This window comes from Melanerpes formicivorus, unplaced genomic scaffold (assembly GCF_026170545.1).
Source record: "Melanerpes formicivorus ecotype bairdi unplaced genomic scaffold, bMelFor1.0.p_v2 SCAF_34, whole genome shotgun sequence".
In the NCBI taxonomy this organism is placed as follows: Eukaryota; Metazoa; Chordata; class Aves; order Piciformes; family Picidae; genus Melanerpes; species Melanerpes formicivorus.
The window spans coordinates 4,504,235-4,524,637 of record NW_027142386.1 but is presented as its reverse complement, the minus strand read 5'-3'; the positions used below and the strand labels follow the sequence as shown (position 1 = coordinate 4,524,637).

Genomic DNA, 20,403 nt, shown 5'->3' with positions numbered 1-20,403 from the left:
AATTATTTTGTTTTATCCCTCCATATTTTTCCTATCTCTTAATCCCTAAATATATGTTTTAATTTTCTCGCCTCGCAGCGCTGAGTAAGCACCGGGGGCCGAGGCGCGGGAGGCAGGCAGCGTCCGGCCGGCGGCGGTTAGCGGCGGCGGCGCGCATGCGCGGGCGCGGCGGCCAGGGGCGGTCCTCGGGGCGCAGGCGCGTTCCCGCCCCTGCTGGGCCGGCCGGGCCCCTTCGCCCGCCGCCCGCCATCTTGCGAGGAGCGCCCCGCTCATTGTCCGCCGCTCGGGCTCGGCGGGGCCGGCCGCGCTCGGGCTGCCCAAGGCGTTGAACGGGGCCGCGGGGCCGGCTCGGATTGAAGAGCCGGGGCTGGGCGGGGGCGGCAGCGGCGCCATGGAGGATGAAATGCCCAAGACCCTGTGAGTGGGGAGGGGGCGAGACCGCCTATTGTTCCCGGCTCCGCGGGGAGGGGCGGCCCCGGGCTCCCCTCACGCACGGGTCGGTGAGATCGGGGCTCCGCGGAAGGGCAGCGCCGGTCGCCCCGGCCCCGCAGCCGCCTTCGGTGCCAGAAGAGGTGGGGTGGAGCGGCAGCCGGCCCCGGCTCCCCTGAGGGCAGGGGGAGAGCCGCCCGGGGCCGGCTGCGGTGCCTCCGCCCCGTGTGCCGCTGTGCCTCGTCCCCTGCCGGCCTGCCCCGGGCCCGCCCGGCGCCCCTCTGCGGGGCGGCAGGCCGGGGAGCTGTACCCACACCCCCGGACCCCCTTCTCGCGAGCATCTGGCTGAGTTTGGCCATCCCGGGCTTCTCCTCAGCCCCCGGGGGAGGCGGGGAGGAGGCTGCCCCGGCCTGGGCGCCGCCGCCCCGGTGCCATGTCGAAGACACACGGGGGGTGGGGGGGGTCCCACCAGAGGGGCACTTGTCCGAGTGTTCGAAGCACGCCGCAAGCCTGTGAACTTCCCCAGCAGCTCGTCCCAGCCCCAGGGCACCTCCTCGCCCTGGGGAAAGAGCTCTCCTGTGATGCCAACCAACTTCCCTGGCGGCGCCGGGCAGCTGCCGCCCGCAGCTGTCAGCAGTTGGCCTTTGGGCTTCGGCTCTGCCGCGGGTCCTGCAGCTTGGCTGTGTGAGAGGCACCAGAGAGCTCCTGGGCTCGGCTGGTTTGTGCCTTTCCCCTCTCATCTTCTGGGCTGCTTTTGTCCTCCTCTAGATCAGGGCAATCCCAGACTCCATCCTTTCTGTCCCACCTTGGCTTTGATCTCTTGTTCCAGTGCAGGAGTTGGGGCTCTTCAGCCTGGAGAAGGCTCCAGGGAGACCTCAGAGCAGCCTTCCAGTACCTGCAGGGGCTCCAGGAGAGCTGGGGAGGGACTTTGGGCAAGGGCTGGGAGTGCCAGGCTGAGGAACAATGGCTGTGAGAGGGGAGAGGGGAGACTGAGACTGGAGATGAGGAAGAAATTCTTGAGAGTGAGGGTAGGGAGAGCCTGGCACAGGCTGCCCAGGGAGGCTGTGGCTGCCTCCTGCCTGGAGGTGCTGAAGGCCAGGCTGGATGAGGCCTGGAGCAAGCTGGGCTGGTGGGAGGTGTCCCTGCCCACGGCAGGGAGCTTGGAACTGGGTGATCTTGGAGGTCCCTTCCAGCCCAACCCATTCCATGGGGCTCCATCCAGTTGAGGGGAGGAAAGAGAAGCAGCTGAGGGACTCTTTCAAGGTGAGGGGAGAGTTTAGCTTCTGGGTGGTGGCTGCCCCTACCCCAGGGGTTGATAAACGACTTGGCTGAGCGTAGCACAACACAGCTCTTACGTGACTCGGGCCAGCTCCTCTGCTCCGGGCTTGCTGGGGCTGTAAACACCTCCTCCACCTCCCCCTGGCTCCACCAGCCCTGTTGTCTTTCTCCTCTCTGCATTCTTGGCACTATTCTTGGGCATCTGCAAACACAGCTCAGACCTGCTGGCATGTTTGTGTGTTCAGTTAGGAAAATGTTTGGGCTTTTTCTTTTTGCTTTGCTTAGGTTTGGGTTATGTTTTGTTTGTGTTTTTTTTTCTTCCCACCCCAAACGCTCCCTTCCCCCCCAGTGCCCATGAAATGGGTGCCTGGAGTCTGGTGGGCACCACCTGTGCCCCAGGGAATGGATTGTGCCATCCTTGGGCACGTGCAGCTGCTTGCACAAAACAGCCACGGGTGGGTTTTGGGGAGGGGGGCAGGGCAGGGTGTTGAGCAACATCTCCCCCCCAACCAACCTTTCTGTCACCCTGAGTGACTTGATCAAGTCACACAAGGTGTTGGGGAGGGGGAGAGAGTTGTCACAAGCTGAGCTTCACAGCTTGTGGCTTTGGAAGGGAAGGAGCAGCTTGAAGGCAGAAAGTGCTGCTGGAAGGGATTGGAGCCCAGCTGGGCTCTCGAGCCCGTGGGAGAGATCTGCTCACCACTTTTGGTGCTGCTGCTGCTGCAGGACCCCCACCTGGCCCGTGGGGCCTGGGGAGTGTTGGCTTGCTGTGTCAGGAGGGGGCCACCAAAGTGGTCTGCAACCTCCCTGTCGTTTCTTGAGGACCTTCAGCACGTTTAGGTTGTTTTCCTGGAGCAGATTCCAGGCTGCTGGTTGGGAGGGACTTGTTTTTAGCTGGTTCCACGTCAGCTGTTCCTCCAGGCTGTCAGAGCCTCGCTGGGTGCCTGCTGTAAATGAGTTCCTGGGTAGGCAGCTCCCTTCCACGTGCCAGCAGCCTTCCTTGAAAGCCACTCTTGAGGCAGAGATGATGAATGAGAAGAGCAGGCACAAGGCAGACAGTGTTTGGGACTTGACAAAGCCCTCTTGTGTCTGCCTCTCCTCTCAGGAGGTATTTGTGTGTGCAGGTCGTGTGCTTCTGGTTTACTTTGGGTGCCTGAACCCATGCAGCGGTGCCAACACCTCTCAGTTTGCAAAGGAACATTGACCAGCTCCTTCAGCAGCCTGGTCTAGTGGAAAGTGCCCCTGCCCAGGGCAGGGCGGGGTTGGAAAATGGATGATCTGGAAGGTCCCTTCCAACCCAAACTGTTCTGTGAATCTGTGAGTTAATGAGATTCCCATGAGCAGGGAAGTGAGGGGCAGGAGGGGAGAGAGATCTCCTGTGTGTGCTGTCCCAGCCTGGCAGGGTCACCTCAGCACTTGGGTGGTTATTACATAAGAGGTCCAGGACAAGGTCCAGGTGTGGTGGACCCTGCCTCTTGTACCAGGGAGGCTCCATGGTGTGGTTCAGGCACAGCCCCAGTGCAGCACAGGGAGAGCACAGCAGGGAAACCCCCCCCGGGGTTGTTGCTCAAGGGAGTCCCAGCTCTGTGCTTTTCCATCCACCATGGCACTGCCATGTCCAAGCTAAACCTGCCCTGGCACCACTGGAGGCCATTTCCACTTGTCCTGGCACTTGTTGAGGAGAGCCCAATCCCCTCCTGCCTCCAATCTCCTTTCAGGGAGTTAGAGAGCCTGAAGGTCTCCCCCTCAGCATCCTCTTCCCCAGCTCCCTCAGCTGCTCCTCCCCAGCCCTGTTCTCCAGACCCTTACCCAGCTTCCATGCCCTTGGCCTCAAGCTGCACCAGAGGAGGTTTAGGTTGGGTATTAGGAGCAATTTCTCTGCTGCAAGAGCGCTCAGGGATTGGCACAGGCTGCCCAGGGCAGTGGTGGAGTCCCCAGCCCTGCAGGTGTTGAAGAAACCTGTGGCTCTGGCAGGTGGGGCTGTGGTTTGGTGGCCACGGTGGGGTTGGGTTGCTGGTTGGACTCGGCCCTAGGGGTCTTCACCCAAACAATCCCTGTCTGAAATAGCTCAGGCTATTAATACAGAGCTCCCCAGGTCATGCCAGCACAGCCAGGCTGCGTGGCTCCTGCCCTCCTCTCCTCTGCTCAACCTCACGTTCAGCAGGCTGCTCACAGCCTTGTGTCAACAGGAGGAGCAGGACAAGGCCTTGGGTTCGCTGCCTCCTTGTTGTCTGATGGTGTTTTTGTGCCTCTTGCAGCGGGCTGGGGGGGGAGGCTGGGGCTTGGACACGAGCTCTGGCCCAGCTGCTCCTCTCAGGGGTTTGCCACACAGCGTGCCTGTGGGAAGGTGCTGCCACGCCTCTGGAGCTGAGGTTTCCCTCTGTGCTGCTTTTACAGATCTTGTGACTGGGGTTCAGCAACAACAAATCCACCCCCACCTGTGGCTTCAGGTGCTGTTTGTCACTGAGTGCCCACAGCTCACCTTGGAGCAGGGCTTTGGGTTCTGCTCTGGCCTAGGGAGTCCACCTATGGAGTCCTGTTCTAGGCTCCCCAGTTGCAGAGGGACAGGGAAGTGCTGGAGAGAGTCCAGGGCAGGCTGGGAAGCTGCTGAGGGGCCTGGAGCAGCTCTGGCAGCAGCAAAGGCTGAGAGCCCTGGGGCTGAGAGCCTGCAGAAGAGCAGCCCCAGAGGGGAGCTGAGCAATGCTCAGCAAGAGCTGAAGGAGCTGTGGGGGGCAAGAGGCTGGGGCCAGGCTCTGCTGAGTGGTGCCCAGGGCCAGGCCAAGGGGCAAGGGGCACAAAGTGGCAGCCAGGAGGTTCTGTTTGCCCCTGAGGAGAAAGTTGTTTGTTGGGAGGGTGTTGGAGGCCTGGAGCAGGCTGCCCAGAGAGGTTGTGGAGTCTGCTGGTGTGGAGAGCTTCCAACCCCCCCTGGGCATTGTGCTGCTGGGCAAGCTGTTGTGGGTTCCCCTGGTGGGGCAGGGGGGTTGACCTGGATGATCTCCAGAGCTGCCTTCCAAGCCCTCCACACTGGAGGTGGATGAGGGAAAGATCATCCTTCAGCACGCTGGCCTTGGTTCTTCTAGGCCAATCCAGTGCTCCAGGCAAGTCCTGTTTGGAAAGGAGCTGACTGAACCAACCACACTCCATGTCCCAGTCCTGACCTGCTGGGCTGGGTGCTGGGGGAGCAGCTTTGGGCTGTCTTTGCTGACTTGTGGATGAGCACCAGGGTGATCTCTGCTTTGTCTTTGACCCCACAGGTACGTGGGGAACCTGTCCAGAGATGTGACCGAAGCTCTCATCCTGCAGCTCTTCAGCCAGATTGGACCCTGCAAAAACTGCAAAATGATCATGGATGTAAGAGCCTTCCCCTCAGGATTTGCCTGTTTCTCATAGCTCAGGTTTTGGGCTGTGCTTGTGTGCTTCACAATTCCACTGGGAATACAGCATGAGCATGGCAAAGGGGTGGGATGAGGCTGGAGAGCCCAGGTTGGCATCGTTGGTAGTGAATGGGGTTCACTCCAGTGGGTAGCTGGTCAGCAGTGGTGTTCCCCAGGGCCCACTGCTGAGGCCAGTTCTCTTTAATACCTTTATCAGTGATCTGGATGTGGGGATCAGGGCTCCCTCAGTCACTCTTCAGGTGACACTAAATTGGAAAGGACCTACAGAGGGACCTGGCCAGGCTGGGTGGATGTGCCATGGCCAGTGGGATGAGGTTCAACAAGGCCAAGGGCTGGGTCCTGCCCTTGGGTCACAACAACACCAGGAAGGCTCCAGGCTGGAAAGTGCCTGGTGGGAATGGCCCTGGGGGTGCTGGGTGCCAGCATCTGGGTGTTATAGTATAACCTCTTCCCACAGCTGGAGGTGAGCCAGGGGACACCCAGGTGGCTGAGAAGGCCACCAGCAGCCTGGCCTGGAGCAGCAGTGGTGTGGGCAGCAGGAGCAGAGCAGGGATTGTGCCCCTGGGCTGGGCACTGAGGAGGCCACAGCTTGAGTGCTGGGCTCAGGGTTGGACTCCTGACTGCCAGAAGGACTTTGAGGGCTGGAGCAGGGCCAGAGAAGGGCAAGGAAGGTGGGGAAGGGTCTGGAGAACAGAGCTGGGGAGGAGCAGCTGAGGGAGCTGGGGGTGTTGAGCCTAGAGAAAAGGAGGCTGAGGGGAGGCCTTCAGGCTCTCTACAACTCCCTGAAAAGAGGCTGGAGCCAGGCTGGGGTTATTAACCCAAAGAAAAAGGGGCAGGACAAGAGGAAAAGGCCTCAAGTTGCCCCTCCCTGGAGGTGTTCAAGGCCAGGCTGGATGAGGCCTCGAGCAGTCTGGGCCGGTGGGAGCTGTCCCTGCCCGCGGCAGGGGCTTGGACATTTCAGGTCCCTTCCAACCCAACCCATTCCATGCTCCTGTGACCTCAGGATGTTCAGATGTGCCTAGGAAGTAGCTGGGGAGGGCAGGGAGGCTTGCAGCTGTGTGGGGGCTGTGTCAGTCACCCCCTGGCTGTCTCTCTCCTCAGACAGCTGGCAACGATCCCTACTGCTTCGTGGAGTTCTACGAGCACCGGCACGCGGCGGCCGCGCTGGCTGCCATGAACGGCCGGAAGATAATGGGTAAGGTAAGCTGTCCTGTCTACAGGGTGAGTTGGAGCTGGCAGCAGGCTGACTTGGATGGCCTGGGGGGCAAATCTTGTCACCTGAGGCCGAGTGGGTGCCCTGCAGCGGGCACAGACCCTCTGCCTGGAGAGGTCCCCGTGACGCGAGCGAGAAAAGCTGGTTCAGAGGGTTGAAGGGAGGGAGGTGGTGGTGTGGAGCTGGGAGGGCTCAGGGGCAGGGAGCATAATGAGGGTTTGACTGCCAGGCTGAGCAGGAGATTCCTCACTTCCTACCCTGAGAAAAGGGCTTTTGCCATCTGAAAGTGAGGAGGAACACCTCAGGAAGTTCTGCCTCGACATGAGAAAGTTGTTTGGTGTGAAGGTACTGGAGGCCTGGAGCAGGCTGCCCAGAGAGGTTGTGGAGTCTCCTTCTCTAGTGAGCTCCCAGCCCCACCTGGCCACTGTGATGTGGGGCAAGCTGCTGTGGGTGCCCCTGCTGGAGCAGGGAGGGCTTCCAGCCACCCCAGAATCCCCAGGCTGCAGGTCTGTTTCCCAGCTTTCTTCTTAACCAGTGTAAGAGGGTCTGGAAGAACAAACCCTCTGCTGAGGAAGGGACCTTAACCTTTAGCTTTTTCCTCTCAAAGCTGCACCTCTGGTGCCCCTGTAGTGTTGGAGGTAGCTTGAGCTTGGGTGGGACTTGGTTGATCTAATCTCAGCCACTGACATTTGCAGGAGGTCAAAGTCAACTGGGCGACCACCCCCAGCAGCCAGAAGAAAGACACCAGCAGTAAGTGTTGCTTTCAGAGCCTCTCTTGATTTGCACCACCAGCACTCCTGAAAACCTAACCAGTTACAGTCCTCTGCTTGGCTGCAGTGAGCTTGGGATCCTCACCCCAAGAGATCAATTAATGTCTCAGTGTTAATCAATTCAAGAACAAATTGAGATAGTACCCTTGGCATCACCTAGCTGGCACAAGGTAATGGTGAGCTCTTAAACATAGAGTCACAGAATCCCAGCCTGCTTTGGGTTGAAGGAACCTTTAAGCTCATTCAGCCCAGCCCCCCTGCAGTCAGCAGGGACATCCCCAACCACAGCAGGTTCCTCACAGCCCCCAAAAACCTGAGCTGGGATGGTGCCAGGGTTGGGGCAGCTCTCACCTCTCTGGGCAACCTGGGTTACCCTCAACATCAAAAATTTCCTCCTCCTCTCTGGTCTGCATCCCCTTCTTTCAGCTCAAGCCATCCTCCCTTGTCCTGTCATGGCAGCCTCTGCTCAAAACTCTGTCCCCAGCTCTCTTCTTGGCCCCTTTAAGCACTGCAAGGCCACCAGAAGGTCTTCCTGGAGCCTTCTCCTCTCCAGGCTGAACAACTCCAACCCTCTCAGCCTGGCCTCACAGCAGAGGGCTTCCAGAAAGTTCTTCACAGGGGAGGGTTGTCAAAGCCTGGCCCAGGCTGCCCAGGGAGGTGGCTGAATCCCCATCCCTGGAGGTGTTTCAAAGCTGCAGAGGGGTGGTGCCGATGGCCATGGCTCAGCCCCAGCCTTGGCAGAGCTTGGACTGGATGATCTCAAAGGGCTTTTCCACCCAACCCCACTCTGTGCCTCTGTGAAGCCAAAGGTTTCAGAAGTTGTTCAGTGAGCACTGACTGATCCCAGGAGCAGTTTGTAAAATCCAAAGTGTCGCTTGCAACACCCTTCCCACCACTGGCCCTGGCACTGCCCAGTGAAGGATCTGTTGGGAGCAGCTGTCCCACTGAACTGGCAGCAGGGTTGGGCTCCTCACTCCAAGAAGGATGTTGAGGGCTGGAGCAGGGCCAGAGAAGGGCAAGGAAGCTGGGGAAGGGTCTGGAGAACAGGGCTGGGGATGAGCAGCTGAGGGAGCTGGGGAGAAAGAGGCTGAGGGGAGAGCTTCAGGCTCTCTACAGCTCCCTGAAAGGCTGAAGCTAGGTGTGGCTTGGGCTCCTCTCCCAAGGGACAGGACAAGAGGAGATGGCCTCAGCTTGCCCCAGGGGAGGTTTAGTTGGATATTAGGAAGAATTTCTTCGCTGCAGGAGTGGTCAGGCATTGGCACAGGCTGCCCAGGGAGGTGGTGGAGTCCCCATGCCTGGAGGTGTTGAAGAGCCCTGGGGCCATGGCACTTGGGGCCATGGCTTGGTGGCCAGGGTGGTGCTGGGTTGATGTTGGAGCGGGTCAGCTCAGAGGCCTTCTCCCACCCCAAGATTCACTTAGTGAGAATTAGCTTTGTGGTCCCCTCTGTTTCTGGTGTGGTTTTGCACACCCAGTGGGCAGCTGTGCTCTCTGAAGCCCTGACCTCCTTTCTTTGTCTTCCCTTCCCAAGACCATTTCCATGTCTTTGTGGGAGACCTCAGCCCAGAGATCACCACCGAAGACATCAAAGCAGCCTTCGCGCCCTTCGGCAGGATATCGTAAGTCCTCTGCTACTCGCTCTGCCTTCTCTCTCCTCCTGCATGGAGGCACCTCAGGGTTCAGTGAGGAACTCCAGGAGTTGGCAGCAGCTCACCTTGAGCTGCTCATCCAGCAACTTTGGCCACCAAGCAGGGATGTTGGAACCAGAGTCCTTTAGAGCAGAGGCATCCAGCGCGGGCTGGCTGTGACTCCTGCGCCCGGGGTCCGTCCCTCTCTGCTCAGGTCACCGTCACACCACGCAGCTTGTGGCTGCTTGAATCCCTTCTTGGGAGGCTTTGCAGTAACCCATATCATATTTTTTTTTCCACTTAAATCCCTTTTTCCCTCCCCCCTCCCCTTAAACCAAACCATTTTTATAACCTCCTCAGGGCCATCCAGAGGCTACCTTGAAGCATCTGGTGCTGGGGGCAACACAAAGCCATGAGCTGAAGGGCTCAACCCAAAGCTGTGGGACATTTTGGGGGCAAGGAGATGCCCAGATGCCCCTGGTGCCCCTTGGTGGCACAGTGTGTGGCACTCAGGGTGTAGCAGAGTAAGGAGAAGATTCCTTCATTCCAGCCTCCAAATGTAAACCATTAATTTTCCTTGTAGTGTTGTCTGTACTGGACATTGGAGTTTCTTGATGGTGGTGTAAGACCATAAAGTGCTTTGGAGTGTTGGGTAGTGAAGCATTTAATTGAAGTAAGTTTGGTTTATTTTGTTGCTTTTTGTTATTTCATTTTTTTTTACCATCTCCCCCACCCACCCCTCAGAGCCCAGTGGTTTACTCTCCTCAATGTCAGCCTCGTGTCTTCTTCTGCTAAGGGCTGGAAACCAAAGGTGTCACCAAGAGCCTGACATGCTTCAGGCCATGAAACACTCAGCTGCACCTCTTGTCACCCAGGGAGGGCTCCCAAGGAGTCACAGAATCATGGAATGGTTTGGGTTGGGAAAGACCACCAAGATCATCCAGTCCAACCAGAACCCAGCACCACCATGGCCACCAAACCATGGCCCCAAGTGCCGTGGCCACAGGTTTCTTGAGCACCTTCAGGGATGGGGACTCCACCACCTCTGGTTTATCCTCTGGCCAGGTGTGCTCTGGGTGGAATCACAGAATGGTTTGGGGTGGAAAGGACCTTAAAGATTTAGAATGAATTTAGAATAAACCAAACCAGGTTGGAAGAGACCTTCAAGATCATTGTGTCCAACCTATCAACTAATCCAACCCACCCAAACAACTAACCCATGGCACTAAGCACCCCATCAAGTCTCCTCCTGAACACCTCCAGTGATGGGGACTCCACCACCTCCCTGGGCAGCACATTCCAATGGGCAATCACTCTCTCTGTATAAAACTTCTTCCTAACATCCAACCTGAACCTCCCCTGGTGCAGCCTGAGACTGTCATCATCCAGTTCCAAGCCCCCTGACACCTCCCACCAGCCCAGGTTGCTCAGGGCCCCATCCAACCCAGTCTTGAACACCTCCAGGGAGGGAGCATCCAAAAGGGATGTGGAGTGTCAGCTGGGGAGTGTGAAATCACTGCTCCAGGTTCTTGGGGCCATCCCAGCTGTTCCATCCTTGGGTGGATTTAGACTGGACATTAGGGAGAAGTTCTCTACTGTGAGGGTGGTGGAATGCTGGAACAGGTTGCCCAGGGAGGTGGTGGAGACCCCATTGCTGGAGGTGTTCAAGATCAGGCTGAGGGAGCTGGGGGTGTTCAGCCTGGAGAAGAGAAGACTCCAAGGGGACCTCAGAGCTGCCTTCCAGTACCTGAAGAGATCCTCCAGGAAGGCTGCAGAGAGACTTCTCCTGAGGTTGTCTAGAGCCAGGCCAAGGGGGAATGGTTTGAAGCTGCGGCAGAGCAGGGTTAGAGTGGAGCTGAGGAAGAAGCTCTTCAGTGTGAGGGTGGTGAGAGACTGGCACAGGCTGCCCAGGGAGGCTGTGGCTGCCTCCTGGCTGGGTTTGTTCAAGGCCACATTAGATGAGGCCTTGAGCAGCTGAGTCTAGCTGAGAGGTGTCCCTGCCCATGGCAGAGAGTTTGGAGTATGTGATCTCTGAGGTCCCTTCCAACCTGAGCCATCATTCTATGGTTGATGGAGCTCTGAGCAACCTGCTCTAGTTAGGGATGTCCCTGCTGACTGCAGGGGGGTTGGACAAGATGACCTTTAAAGGTCCCTTCCAATCCAAACCTTTCTATGATTCTGTGTTCTTTAGGAGAACTTCCTGTGGTGGTGACAGAGAGGGGGAAGTGCTGCCTCTGCTTTGAGGGGCACTCAGCACCCAGCCTTGGACCTCACCCATGGAAAACTCTGGTTCATCCTGACCCTCCAGCCCCAAAACTCAGCTCTTTTCCTCCCACAAAAGCCATAGGTTGAGAATGATCCCCATGAGGAGGTCTCCTTCCAAACCCCAGGGCCTGAACACACAACCCAAGGAGCCTCCAGCCTCTCCTTGTTTACATCCCACCTGGGTTAAACCCCACTGCTGCTGTCTCCTCAAGTGGTGGAATGAAGTGACTGTAACTTCCCCTGTTCCTCCTCAGCTCCTCATTTCCTGCAGTGTGCTGGACATACTTCCTGAGTTTTCTTGACTTTGCTTCAGGTTATTTTTTGGGGGGTGGGGGGAGGTTCAAACTCAGCTTTTGGTTGAACACCAACCCAAGAGCTAAAAAACCCCGGGGGATGCTCTGCCTCTGGGGGGTTTGGAACACTGTTTGCAGCCCATTGGGGTGTTTTTTTGGTTGTGGTTTCTCTTTGTGCTGGCTCTCCTCAGCTTTTCACCACTTCTCAAGCCTTTGGTGGGGGGTTGGTTTTTTTTTTGGCAAACTTTTCAGTTGAGGGTAAGTAGAGATGAGTTCTGCCACCCCCACCCCACCCTGCCTCCCCAGGCTCTTCAGAGCAAGCAGCTTCCAAGTTTCCCTGAATGGCTCTCCTCAGGCAATTTGGGATGTAGGACCCCAGCTCTGAGCTAAAATGGGGGGGGGGGGGTGACCCTCAATTTGGGCTCAAAGAGGGGAGGTGGCCCCAGCTCTGAGCTCAAACAGGGAGATGTGACCCCAAATCTGAGCTCAAACAGGGGAGGTGACCCCAGCTCTGAGCTCAAACAGGGAGATGTGACCCCAAATCTGAGCTCAAACAGGGGAGGTGACCCCAGCTCTGAGCTCAAACAGGGGGATGTGACCCTAAATTTGAGCTAAAAAAGAGGGGTGACCCCAAATCTGAGCTCAGAGGGGGAGGTGACCCCAAATCTGAGCTGAAACAGGGGAGGTGACCCTAAATTTGGGCTCAGATGGGGGTGTGACCCCAAATATGAGCTCAAATGGGGGATGTGACCTCCAATTTGAGCTAAACATGGGGGTGTGACCCTAAATCTGAGCTAAACTAGGGAGATGTGGCCTCAAATTTGAGCTAAAACAGAGGGATATGACCCCAAATCTGAGTTAAAATGGGGATGTGACCCCAAATTTGGGCTAAACCAGGGGAAAGTGACTGCAAATTTGGGCTAAACCAGGGGAAAGTGACCCCAAATTTGGGCTAAACCAGGGGGATGTGCCCCCAATCTGAACAAAAGGAGGAAATATGAATGGAAGGGGGGATTAAAAAGGGGCAAAGGTGGAAGAAAAGGGTGAAGGTGAAGAAAGAAGGGGGAGGAGGAAAGCAGAAGATGAAGAGGGAAGGGGAAAAAAGGGCAAAGGGAAGAAAAAGGGGAAGGAGGAAGAATAAAGGGTGAAGGGGAAATGCATAAGGGTGAAGTGAGGAAGAAAAAAAGGGGAAGGGGGAGAAAAGAGATAAAAGGATGAAGGGGGAAGAAAAGGAAGGGGGAAGAAGGAGGATCAAAGAAGGGGAGAAGAGGGAAGGAAAAAGAGGGAAAGAGGGAGGAAAAAAATGAAGGGGAAGGAAAAAAGGGGGGGGGAAGCAGAAAGGGCAAAGGGAGACAGAAAGAAGAAAGGGTGCAGTGGGAAAAGAAAAGGGCAAAGGGGGGAGAGAAAAGGGCAAAGGGGAACCTCCCAGAGAGGAGAGCAAGAAGGTTTCTGCTGGAGCTTTGGCTGAGGCCTTCCCCTGGGGCCTGTGGTGCTGGAGTCAGCTCTGTGGGCCAAGCTTGGCCATGGTTTGGCTGTAAGGCTCCACAAGAGGAGTCTAAGCAACCTCCTCATGGCTGTGACTTTCCTGACCAGCACACCAGGGGTTGGTTGCCACAAGCCTGAGCCCTGCTTCACCTCTCCCAAGTGACCCCACAGCAGGAACATCTCCCAGCCAGGAAATTGCCTGAGGAGAGCCAGGGAGCAGCCTGCCAGCAGCAGGGCTTAGCTCTGCCTGGCTGCCTTCTGCCTCTCCCCTCCATCTCCCAACCACAGGCCTGTGGTGGTTTTGCAGAGTGCCTCTGCAGAAGGAGACAGAATGGCCTTGGCCAACCACAAGCTCCACTTAACAAGGGACAAACTTTATAGTTCCTCCTCTACTCCTTTGCCTTTAAACATCTCCCTGCTTGCCAACCAGTCCCTGGGTGCCTGCTGGCATGCAGCTGCAGTTGATGTGTGCTAACCTTAGCTCCAAGGCTTGGCTTTGGGAGAGGGGGGTTTGTTCCTTCAATCTTGGTGGGTTTTTTTTTCCCCCTCAATCTCTCTGCCCCTGGTCCCAGCAAGGGGGAAAGAAGTCAAGCATTCAGTCCATTCTTCTCATTCTTTCGTTGTTGTTTGTTGGGTTTGGGTTTAATCCTTTTTTGGCCTCTTCTAACCAGCCTTGAGGAGGTGGAGATGATGTGTGGACAAACCTGCACGGTTCAAGAGAGCCCTTCAGCCTCCTGCCCTCAGCCCTTCTCCTCCAGAGCTGCTCTGCTCATGCTTTTCTGTCCTTAAAGAGCCTTTGGGAGTGGGAGCTGGTTTTCCTTCATTAATTAGAGGAGCTCTTTGGTTTGCATGTTGACACCAGTTCAGTTTTCATGTGGCTGCTGGCAGAGCCTTTAGCCAAGCTGGTTTGGGGTGGTTGTTTTTGAGAGCTGAGGAGCCTTTTGCTGTGCAACCCAATCAAAAGCAGCTGCTGGTAGTGAAGGTGGAGGATGAAGATGAAGCTGTTAGGTGTGGCTTGAGTTGTCCTTGTTGGTCCCAGGTGTCCTTTGAGAGGTGCTGAGCTGCTGCTTGTTTCTCCCTTGTAGAGACGCCCGGGTGGTGAAGGACATGGCCACAGGGAAGTCCAAGGGCTATGGCTTTGTCTCCTTCTTCAATAAGTGGGTGAGTGGCTCCTAGAGTCATGTGGAATGGCTTGGGTTGGAAAGGGACCTTCAAGATCATCCAGTTCCAACCCCCCCCTGCCACTGGCAGGGACACCTCCCACCCAGCCCAGGCTGCTGGGCTGCTCAGCTCCTTGCAGCAGCCACACCAGGGAAGGAATAGAGTCAGGGAATCCAAAAGTGGTTTGGGTTGAAAGGACCTTTAAAGCTCATCCAAGTCCAAGCCCCCTGCAGCCAGCAGGGACATCTCTAACTAGAGCAAGTTGCTCAGAGCCCCAAGCAACCTAATCTGGATTGGTGCCAGGGATGGGGCAGCTCTCACCTATATGGGCAAGCTGGGCCAGGCTCTCACCAGCCTCAGTGTCAAACACTTCTTCCTTCTCATCAGTCTGAATCTCCCAGTTTGAGTTCAGACATCCCCCCTTGGTCTGTCACAGCAGGCCCTGCTAAAAACTCTGTCCCCAGCTTTCTGATCAGCCCTTGAAGCACTGAAAAGCCACCAGAAGGTCTCCCTGGAGCCTTCTCCAAGCTGAACACCTCCAACTCTCTCAGCTTGGCCTCACAGCAGAGCCCTTCCAGCCCTCCAGCATTGCTGTGGCCTCCTCTGGCCCCTCTCCACCAGGTCCCTGTCTGTGCTGAGGGCTCCAGAGCTGCCCCAGCACCACAGGGGGTCTGAGCAGAGCACAGCAGAGAGGCAGAATCCCCTCCCTGCCCCTGCTGCCCCCACTGCTGGGGATCAGCCCAGCCCAGGCCAGGCTGGAGTTGGGCTGGGAGCAGAGTCCTATGGTCCCAACCTCCCTCCAGCTTCACTTACCCTCCTGCTTCTTGCTGTTGCTGGGACTCAGCTGTGGCTTTAGCATTCCTAAAGCAAGTGGTGGGTGACACCCATGTGAGTGATGCCCAGGCATGGCCAAGTGACCACACCTCTGGTGTGCATCAGGAGAGGCACTGGGTGAAGCCTGTCAGTGTCCCTCAGCCTGCCTCAGTCCCCTTCTGAAGCTGGGCTGCCTCTGGCACCTTGCAAGCATGGGGCAGGGTGGGTGTGGAGACATCATTCAGTTGGCTCCAGCACCACTGGTGGCTTTTCTTCTCTCCCCACCTGCTGGGCAGGATGCAGAGAATGCCATCCAGCAGATGGGTGGCCAGTGGCTTGGGGGAAGGCAAATCAGAACCAACTGGGCCACCAGGAAACCTCCAGCTCCAAAGAGCACGTTTGAAAGTAAGTCCTTGGGGATGTGGGACTTGGGCAGCCTCCTGAGGAGGGGAAAAGGGCAGGTGCAGGACTGCAGGAGGGGGAGAAGCAGCTACAGGGGACAGAGAGTCCCTTGAACAGTGTCCAGCCTGCTGAGTTAAGGAGCTTAGGAGCTTCCCAGTTCCAGCGGGGAGGGGGCTCGCGGCTGCCAGCAGGGAGGGGGCTCCCAGTTGCCACCACAGAGGGAGGGTCCTTTGGCTTCTGCCCCATCTTCTCACCTCTGCTTGTAGTGCTTTTTGCGGGGATCCAAAGAGGGATCTGGGAGGAGGGCCCTGTGGGGACGCAGGAGCTCCTGGGCAGGCGTTTGCTGTTGGTGCTCAGCCTGTGGAGCCAAGCTGGGCTGGGGATGATGTGGCTGTGCCAGGTCTCTGCTCCACTGACCAGCTCCTCCAATCTCTTGAAGCAAACACCAAACAGCTCTCCTATGAGGAGGTGGTCAACCAGTCCAGCCCCAGCAACTGCACGGTGTACTGCGGGGGAGTGACGTCAGGGCTCACAGGTACTGTGGCCTCCTCCACTGCCAGCCCCTCCCCTCCCAGCTCTCTTGGGCTTGCAGGCTGGGTGGCCCTCACTCTGCTGCTCTCTGTCTCTTCTCTCCCTGCTGCAGAGCAGCTCATGCGCCAGACCTTCTCCCCCTTTGGGCAGATCATGGAGATCAGAGTCTTCCCGGACAAAGGCTACTCCTTCGTCAGGTGGGTTCCTGGGGTGCTGAGGGGGTCAGGGAGCTCATGGAGGCATGGAATGGCTTGGGTTGGAAAGGACCTCCGAGGTCAACCACTTCCAAGCCCCCTGCTGTGGGCAGGGACACCTCCCACCAGCACAGCTTGCTCATTCAGCCTGGCCTTGAACACCTCCAGGCAGGAGGCAGCCACAGCCTCCCTGGGCAGCCTGTGCCAGGCTCTCCCCACCCTCACTGCAAAGAATTTCTTCCTAATCTCCAGTCTAAGTCTGCCCTCCTCAAGCTTCAATCCATTGCCCCTCATCCTACAAGCCCTTGTCAAAAGTCCATTCCCAGCTCTCCTGTAGCCCAGATACTGAGCTGCTCAGGTACTGCAAGGCAGCTCTAAGGTCTCCCCCAAGCCTTCTCTTCTCCAGGCTGAACAGCCCCAACTCTCTCAGCCTGTCCCTGTCTGGGAGGTTCTTCAGCCCTCTGATCATCTTCGTGGCCTCCTCTGGACCCACCCCCGCAGCTCCAGGTCCTTCTTCCCTTGGAGCACCATAACTGGATGCAGTGCTTCAGGTGGGGTTTCACCAGAGCAGATGATTGATGGTTTCAAGCCATTTTCATTCAAGTTGTGGCTTCCCCCTCCTTGGAGGTGTTCAAGGCCAGGCTGGGTGAGGCCTTGAGCAGGCTGGGCTGGTGGGAGGTGTCCCTGCCCATGGGAGGGGGTTGGAACTGGATGATCTTGAAGGTCCTTTCCGACCCAACCCATTCCCTGCTGGGTGGGAGTACGCCAGACTGGAGGGGGGTTGTTAGAGCAGCTGGCTGGATGTTTTCCCAGCACCCAGCTGGGTGCTGAGCTGTGGGGATGACTCCCTGGGGGTGGCCTCTGGCTGTTCCTCACCCAGCAAGGTGTCCCTCTCAGCAGCATCTGTGTGTGCCACAGGTTTAACTCCCACGAGAGCGCCGCTCACGCCATCGTCTCCGTCAACGGGACCACTATAGAGGGTCACATTGTGAAGTGCTACTGGGGCAAGGAGACACCAGACATGATCACTCCTGTCCAGCAGGTCAGAACTTCTCCTCTGCTACCTCAGTCTTTGCTGGAAACCTCTTGAAGTGGTTGTGAATCCTCTGCTGTGCTGCATGTCACTGCTGATAGGGCTTACACCCAAGCGAGTCACTGAAGGGTTGTGGTGGAAGGGAGCTTCCGGGCCTTTAAACAAACAAATTCTTGACAAGGGGGTGAGACACTGGCACAGGTTGCCCAGGGAGGTTGTGGATGCCAGGCTGGATGAAGCCTTGAGCAACCTGTGCTGGTGGGAAATGTCCCTGCCCATGGCAGGGGGTTTGGAACTGGATGATCTTGAAGGTCCCTTCTGACCCAACCCATTCTGTGACTCTGAATCATCAAGTCCAGCCCTTAACCCAGCACTGCCAGGGCACCACTACCCCATGGCCCTCAGCACCACAGCTCCAGGGCTTTGAAGCCCCTCGAGGGATGGGGACTCCACTACTGCCCTGGGCAACCTGGGCCAGGCCTGGACAAGCCTCAAAGGGAAGAAATTGTTCCTCCAACCTGAGCCTGCCCTGGGGCAGCTTGAGGCTGTTTCCTCTTGTCCTATCACCTATTCCTTGGCAGAAGAGCCCAACCCCCACCTGGCTCCAGCCTTCTCTCAGGGAGCTGGAGAGAGCCAGAAGGTCTCCCCTCAGCCTCCTTTTCTCCAGGCTGAACCACCCCAGGTCCCTTGGCTGCTCCTCCCCAGCCCTGCTCTCCAGACCCTTCCCCAGCTCTGTTGCTCTTGTCAAAATGTCAACTTCTGGAGATAGCTCCCACCACAGTGTGCAGCAGCCTGTGACCTGTTGGTGGCTGGAGCTGCTGCTGACTCTGGGTGCTTGCCTTGCAGAGCCAGATCAGCTACCCTCCGGCCTATGGGCAGTGGGGGCAGTGGTATGGCAGTGCCCAGCTCGGCCAGTATGTGCCCAACGGCTGGCAGGTGCCTGCCTACGGCGTGTATGGGCAGGCCTGGAACCAGCAGGGCTTCAAGTGAGTATTGCATGGAGTGCTTCAGGTTGGAAAAGACCCTTAGGATTCAGCCCAACATCACCCCAGCACTGCCAGGGCATGGCCAGGGCACCAAACCATGGCCCTCAGCACCACAGCTCCAAGGCTTCAGTCCCTCCAGGGATGGAGACTCCACCACTGCCCTGGGCAGCCTGGGCCAGGCCTGGAGGACCCTCAAGGGGAAGAAATTGTTCTTCATGGCCAAGCTGAACCTGCCCTGGGGCAACTTGAGGCCATTTCCTCTGGTCCTGTTCTTTGGCAGAAGAGCCCAACCTCCACCTGGCTCCAGCCTCCTTTCAGGGAGTTGTAGAGAGCCAGAAGGTCTCTCCTCAGCCTCTGCTCCAGGCTCAACACCCCCAGCTCCCTCAGCTGCTCCTCCCCAGCCCTCTTCTCCAGACCCTTCTCCACCTTCCTTGCCCTTCTCTGGCCCTGCTCTAGCCCTCAAAGTCCTCCTGGCAGTGAGGAGCCCAACCCTGAGCCCAGCCCTCAAGCTGTGGCCTCCCCAGGGGCACAATCCTTGCCCTGCTCCTGCTGCCCACTCCAGGCCAGGCTGCTGGTGACCTTCTTGCCCACCTGGGCACCCCCTTGCTCCTCTCCAGCTGCTGGCACCCAGCACCCCCAGGACCTTTCCCACCAGGCACTTTCCAGCCTGGAGCCTTCCTTGGGGTTGCTGTGCCCCAAGGGCAGGACCCAGCCCTCGGCCTTGTTGAACCTCATCCATTGGCCTTGGCACATCCACCCAGCCTGGCACAGCGCCCTCTGCTGGAGGCCCATTAGAGGCTAACCGAAATGGGTGGAGATTCGGGGGCAGGGATCGGGGGGTAGGAGGGGAGGGGCATTGATGGAGCGGTGTCGATTGCCCTCGTTAAGCTCTGCCTCACTGACGAGGTTTTGTTCTCCTTAACGACAGCCAAACACAGTCCTCGGCGGCGTGGATGGGCACCGGCTACGGAGTGCAACCCCCGCAGGGCCAGAACGGGAGCGTGGCCGGGTACCGGGTGGCGGGCTTCGAGACACCGTGAGGGGGGAGCAAAGCCCCAGCCTGGGGATCTCCACCTTTTCTAATTTATTGAAGAGAAAACAAACAAACAACAGAGAGAGGAAAAATACCAACCCCACCGTGCAAAACCCGACCTTTTTTTAATCATGGAATTTCTCATCCACTTTGGGTAAAAACGACAGCAGAAGCAAAAAAAAAAAAAACCACCACACCCAGGAAACTTAACCCCACAACGAGATGCTGGATGTCTTGCCAAGCTTGGCCTTTGAGTTTTGTTTTCCCCTTTGCCATGTTGGTGTTTTGGTTTGGTTTCTCTTCTCTTCTTCTGTTCCTCTTTTCTCTTTCCCTCTCCTCCTCTCCCTCTCCTCCTCTCCCTCTCCTCCTCTGCCTCTCCTCCTCTCCCTCTCCTCCTCTCCCTCTCCTCCTCTCCCTCTCCTCCTCTCCCTCTCCTCCTCTCCCTCTCCTCCTCTCCCTCTCCTCCTCTCCCTCTCCTCCTCTCCCTCCCCTCCTCTCCCTCCCCTCCTCTCCCTCCCCTCCTCTCCCTCCCCTCCTCTCCCTCCCCTCCTCTCATTTTATTAGAAACACCAGAAGATGCAGGGACCCCTGCTGCCACCCGGAGAGAGAGATAGAGCAAAAAAGGAGGAGGGAGGCAGCAAATTGCACAACAGCTTTTTCTTTCTTTCTTTGGGGGTGTGTGTGTGTCAGATTTGGTTTTTCCTTCATCATCCCTTCCCTGGGTTTCCCTTTCCCTTCATCCCAAGTGTATTATAAACCCTTGTACAAAAAAAAAAACCCACAACAAAAAAAAAAAGAATAACTACAAAGAGAAAAAGCCAAAACATGCAAATCTTGAAGAGCCTCTTGTACAAAGCCCTCCCTCTCCTCTGCCTTTTCCCCCTAACCCCTTTCTTGCCGACGAAAACGTTCTGTTTACATCGTTTTAGAGGAGGGGTGGGGGGAGGGGGGATAGGGGGTGGGGTTTGTAGCCTATTTTTCAGGGCCTTACAAAAAGAGGGAGGGAACAAAGAGGACTAAATAGGGAGGGGGTGGAGAGGGAAACGCTGCTGGACCCTGGGTGGGGGGAGGAAGGAGGTGACAAAATCATTGCTCCTTCCACACAGTGCCTCAGCTGCGTCCTCAGTAGGGTTTGGGGTGGATTTGTTTGGGGGGAGGGTTTGTTGTTGTTATTGTTGTTGCTGTTTGGGGTTTCTTTTTGAGTTTGGTTTTGGTTTGTTTCTCTTTCTCTTCTGTTTTTTTTTTTACCAATTTCTACATTTTTCATGTACTGATTCTGTACAAAAAAAAAAGAACAAACAAAAAGCCAAGAAAAAAAAGGAGCAAAAAAAAAAGAGATTAATCTTTGAGCAAATTGAATATTTTGCACAACTGTTGGCTTGCCTGTTGGTTGAGTCTTTTATTTCCTGCTCTAGGAGCTGGAGGGGCTTGGGGGGTAGTGGGGGCCAGTGCCAGCTGCCTGAGGTCCCACAGGCACGCTGGAGGGAAGGGAGGCC

At 57.0% G+C, this 20,403-nt stretch overlaps 1 protein-coding gene across 4 annotated transcripts; it reads left to right on the top strand.

Annotated features, from left to right (window-relative positions):
- Positions 1–226: 226 nt before the first annotated feature.
- Positions 227–20,278, top strand: TIA1 (TIA1 cytotoxic granule associated RNA binding protein). 4 transcript variants are annotated; one of them, XM_068156601.1, is made up of 12 exons: positions 227–417; positions 4,962–5,058; positions 6,204–6,302; positions 7,011–7,065; positions 8,615–8,702; positions 13,840–13,915; positions 15,025–15,133; positions 15,570–15,665; positions 15,774–15,858; positions 16,774–16,897; positions 17,735–17,874; positions 18,803–18,997. In XM_068156601.1, exons 1-12 carry the CDS (start codon positions 392–394, stop codon positions 18,912–18,914), a joined length of 1,107 nt encoding a protein of 368 aa, XP_068012702.1. In that variant the 5' UTR covers positions 227–391; the 3' UTR covers positions 18,915–18,997. The 4 variants fall into 4 exon arrangements, with proteins under 4 accessions (XP_068012702.1, XP_068012704.1, XP_068012705.1 ...); XM_068156603.1 differs by lacking the exon at positions 17,735–17,874 and having other exon boundaries at positions 18,803–20,278; XM_068156604.1 differs by lacking the exon at positions 8,615–8,702 and having other exon boundaries at positions 6,204–6,297.
- Positions 20,279–20,403: the final 125 nt, after the last annotated feature.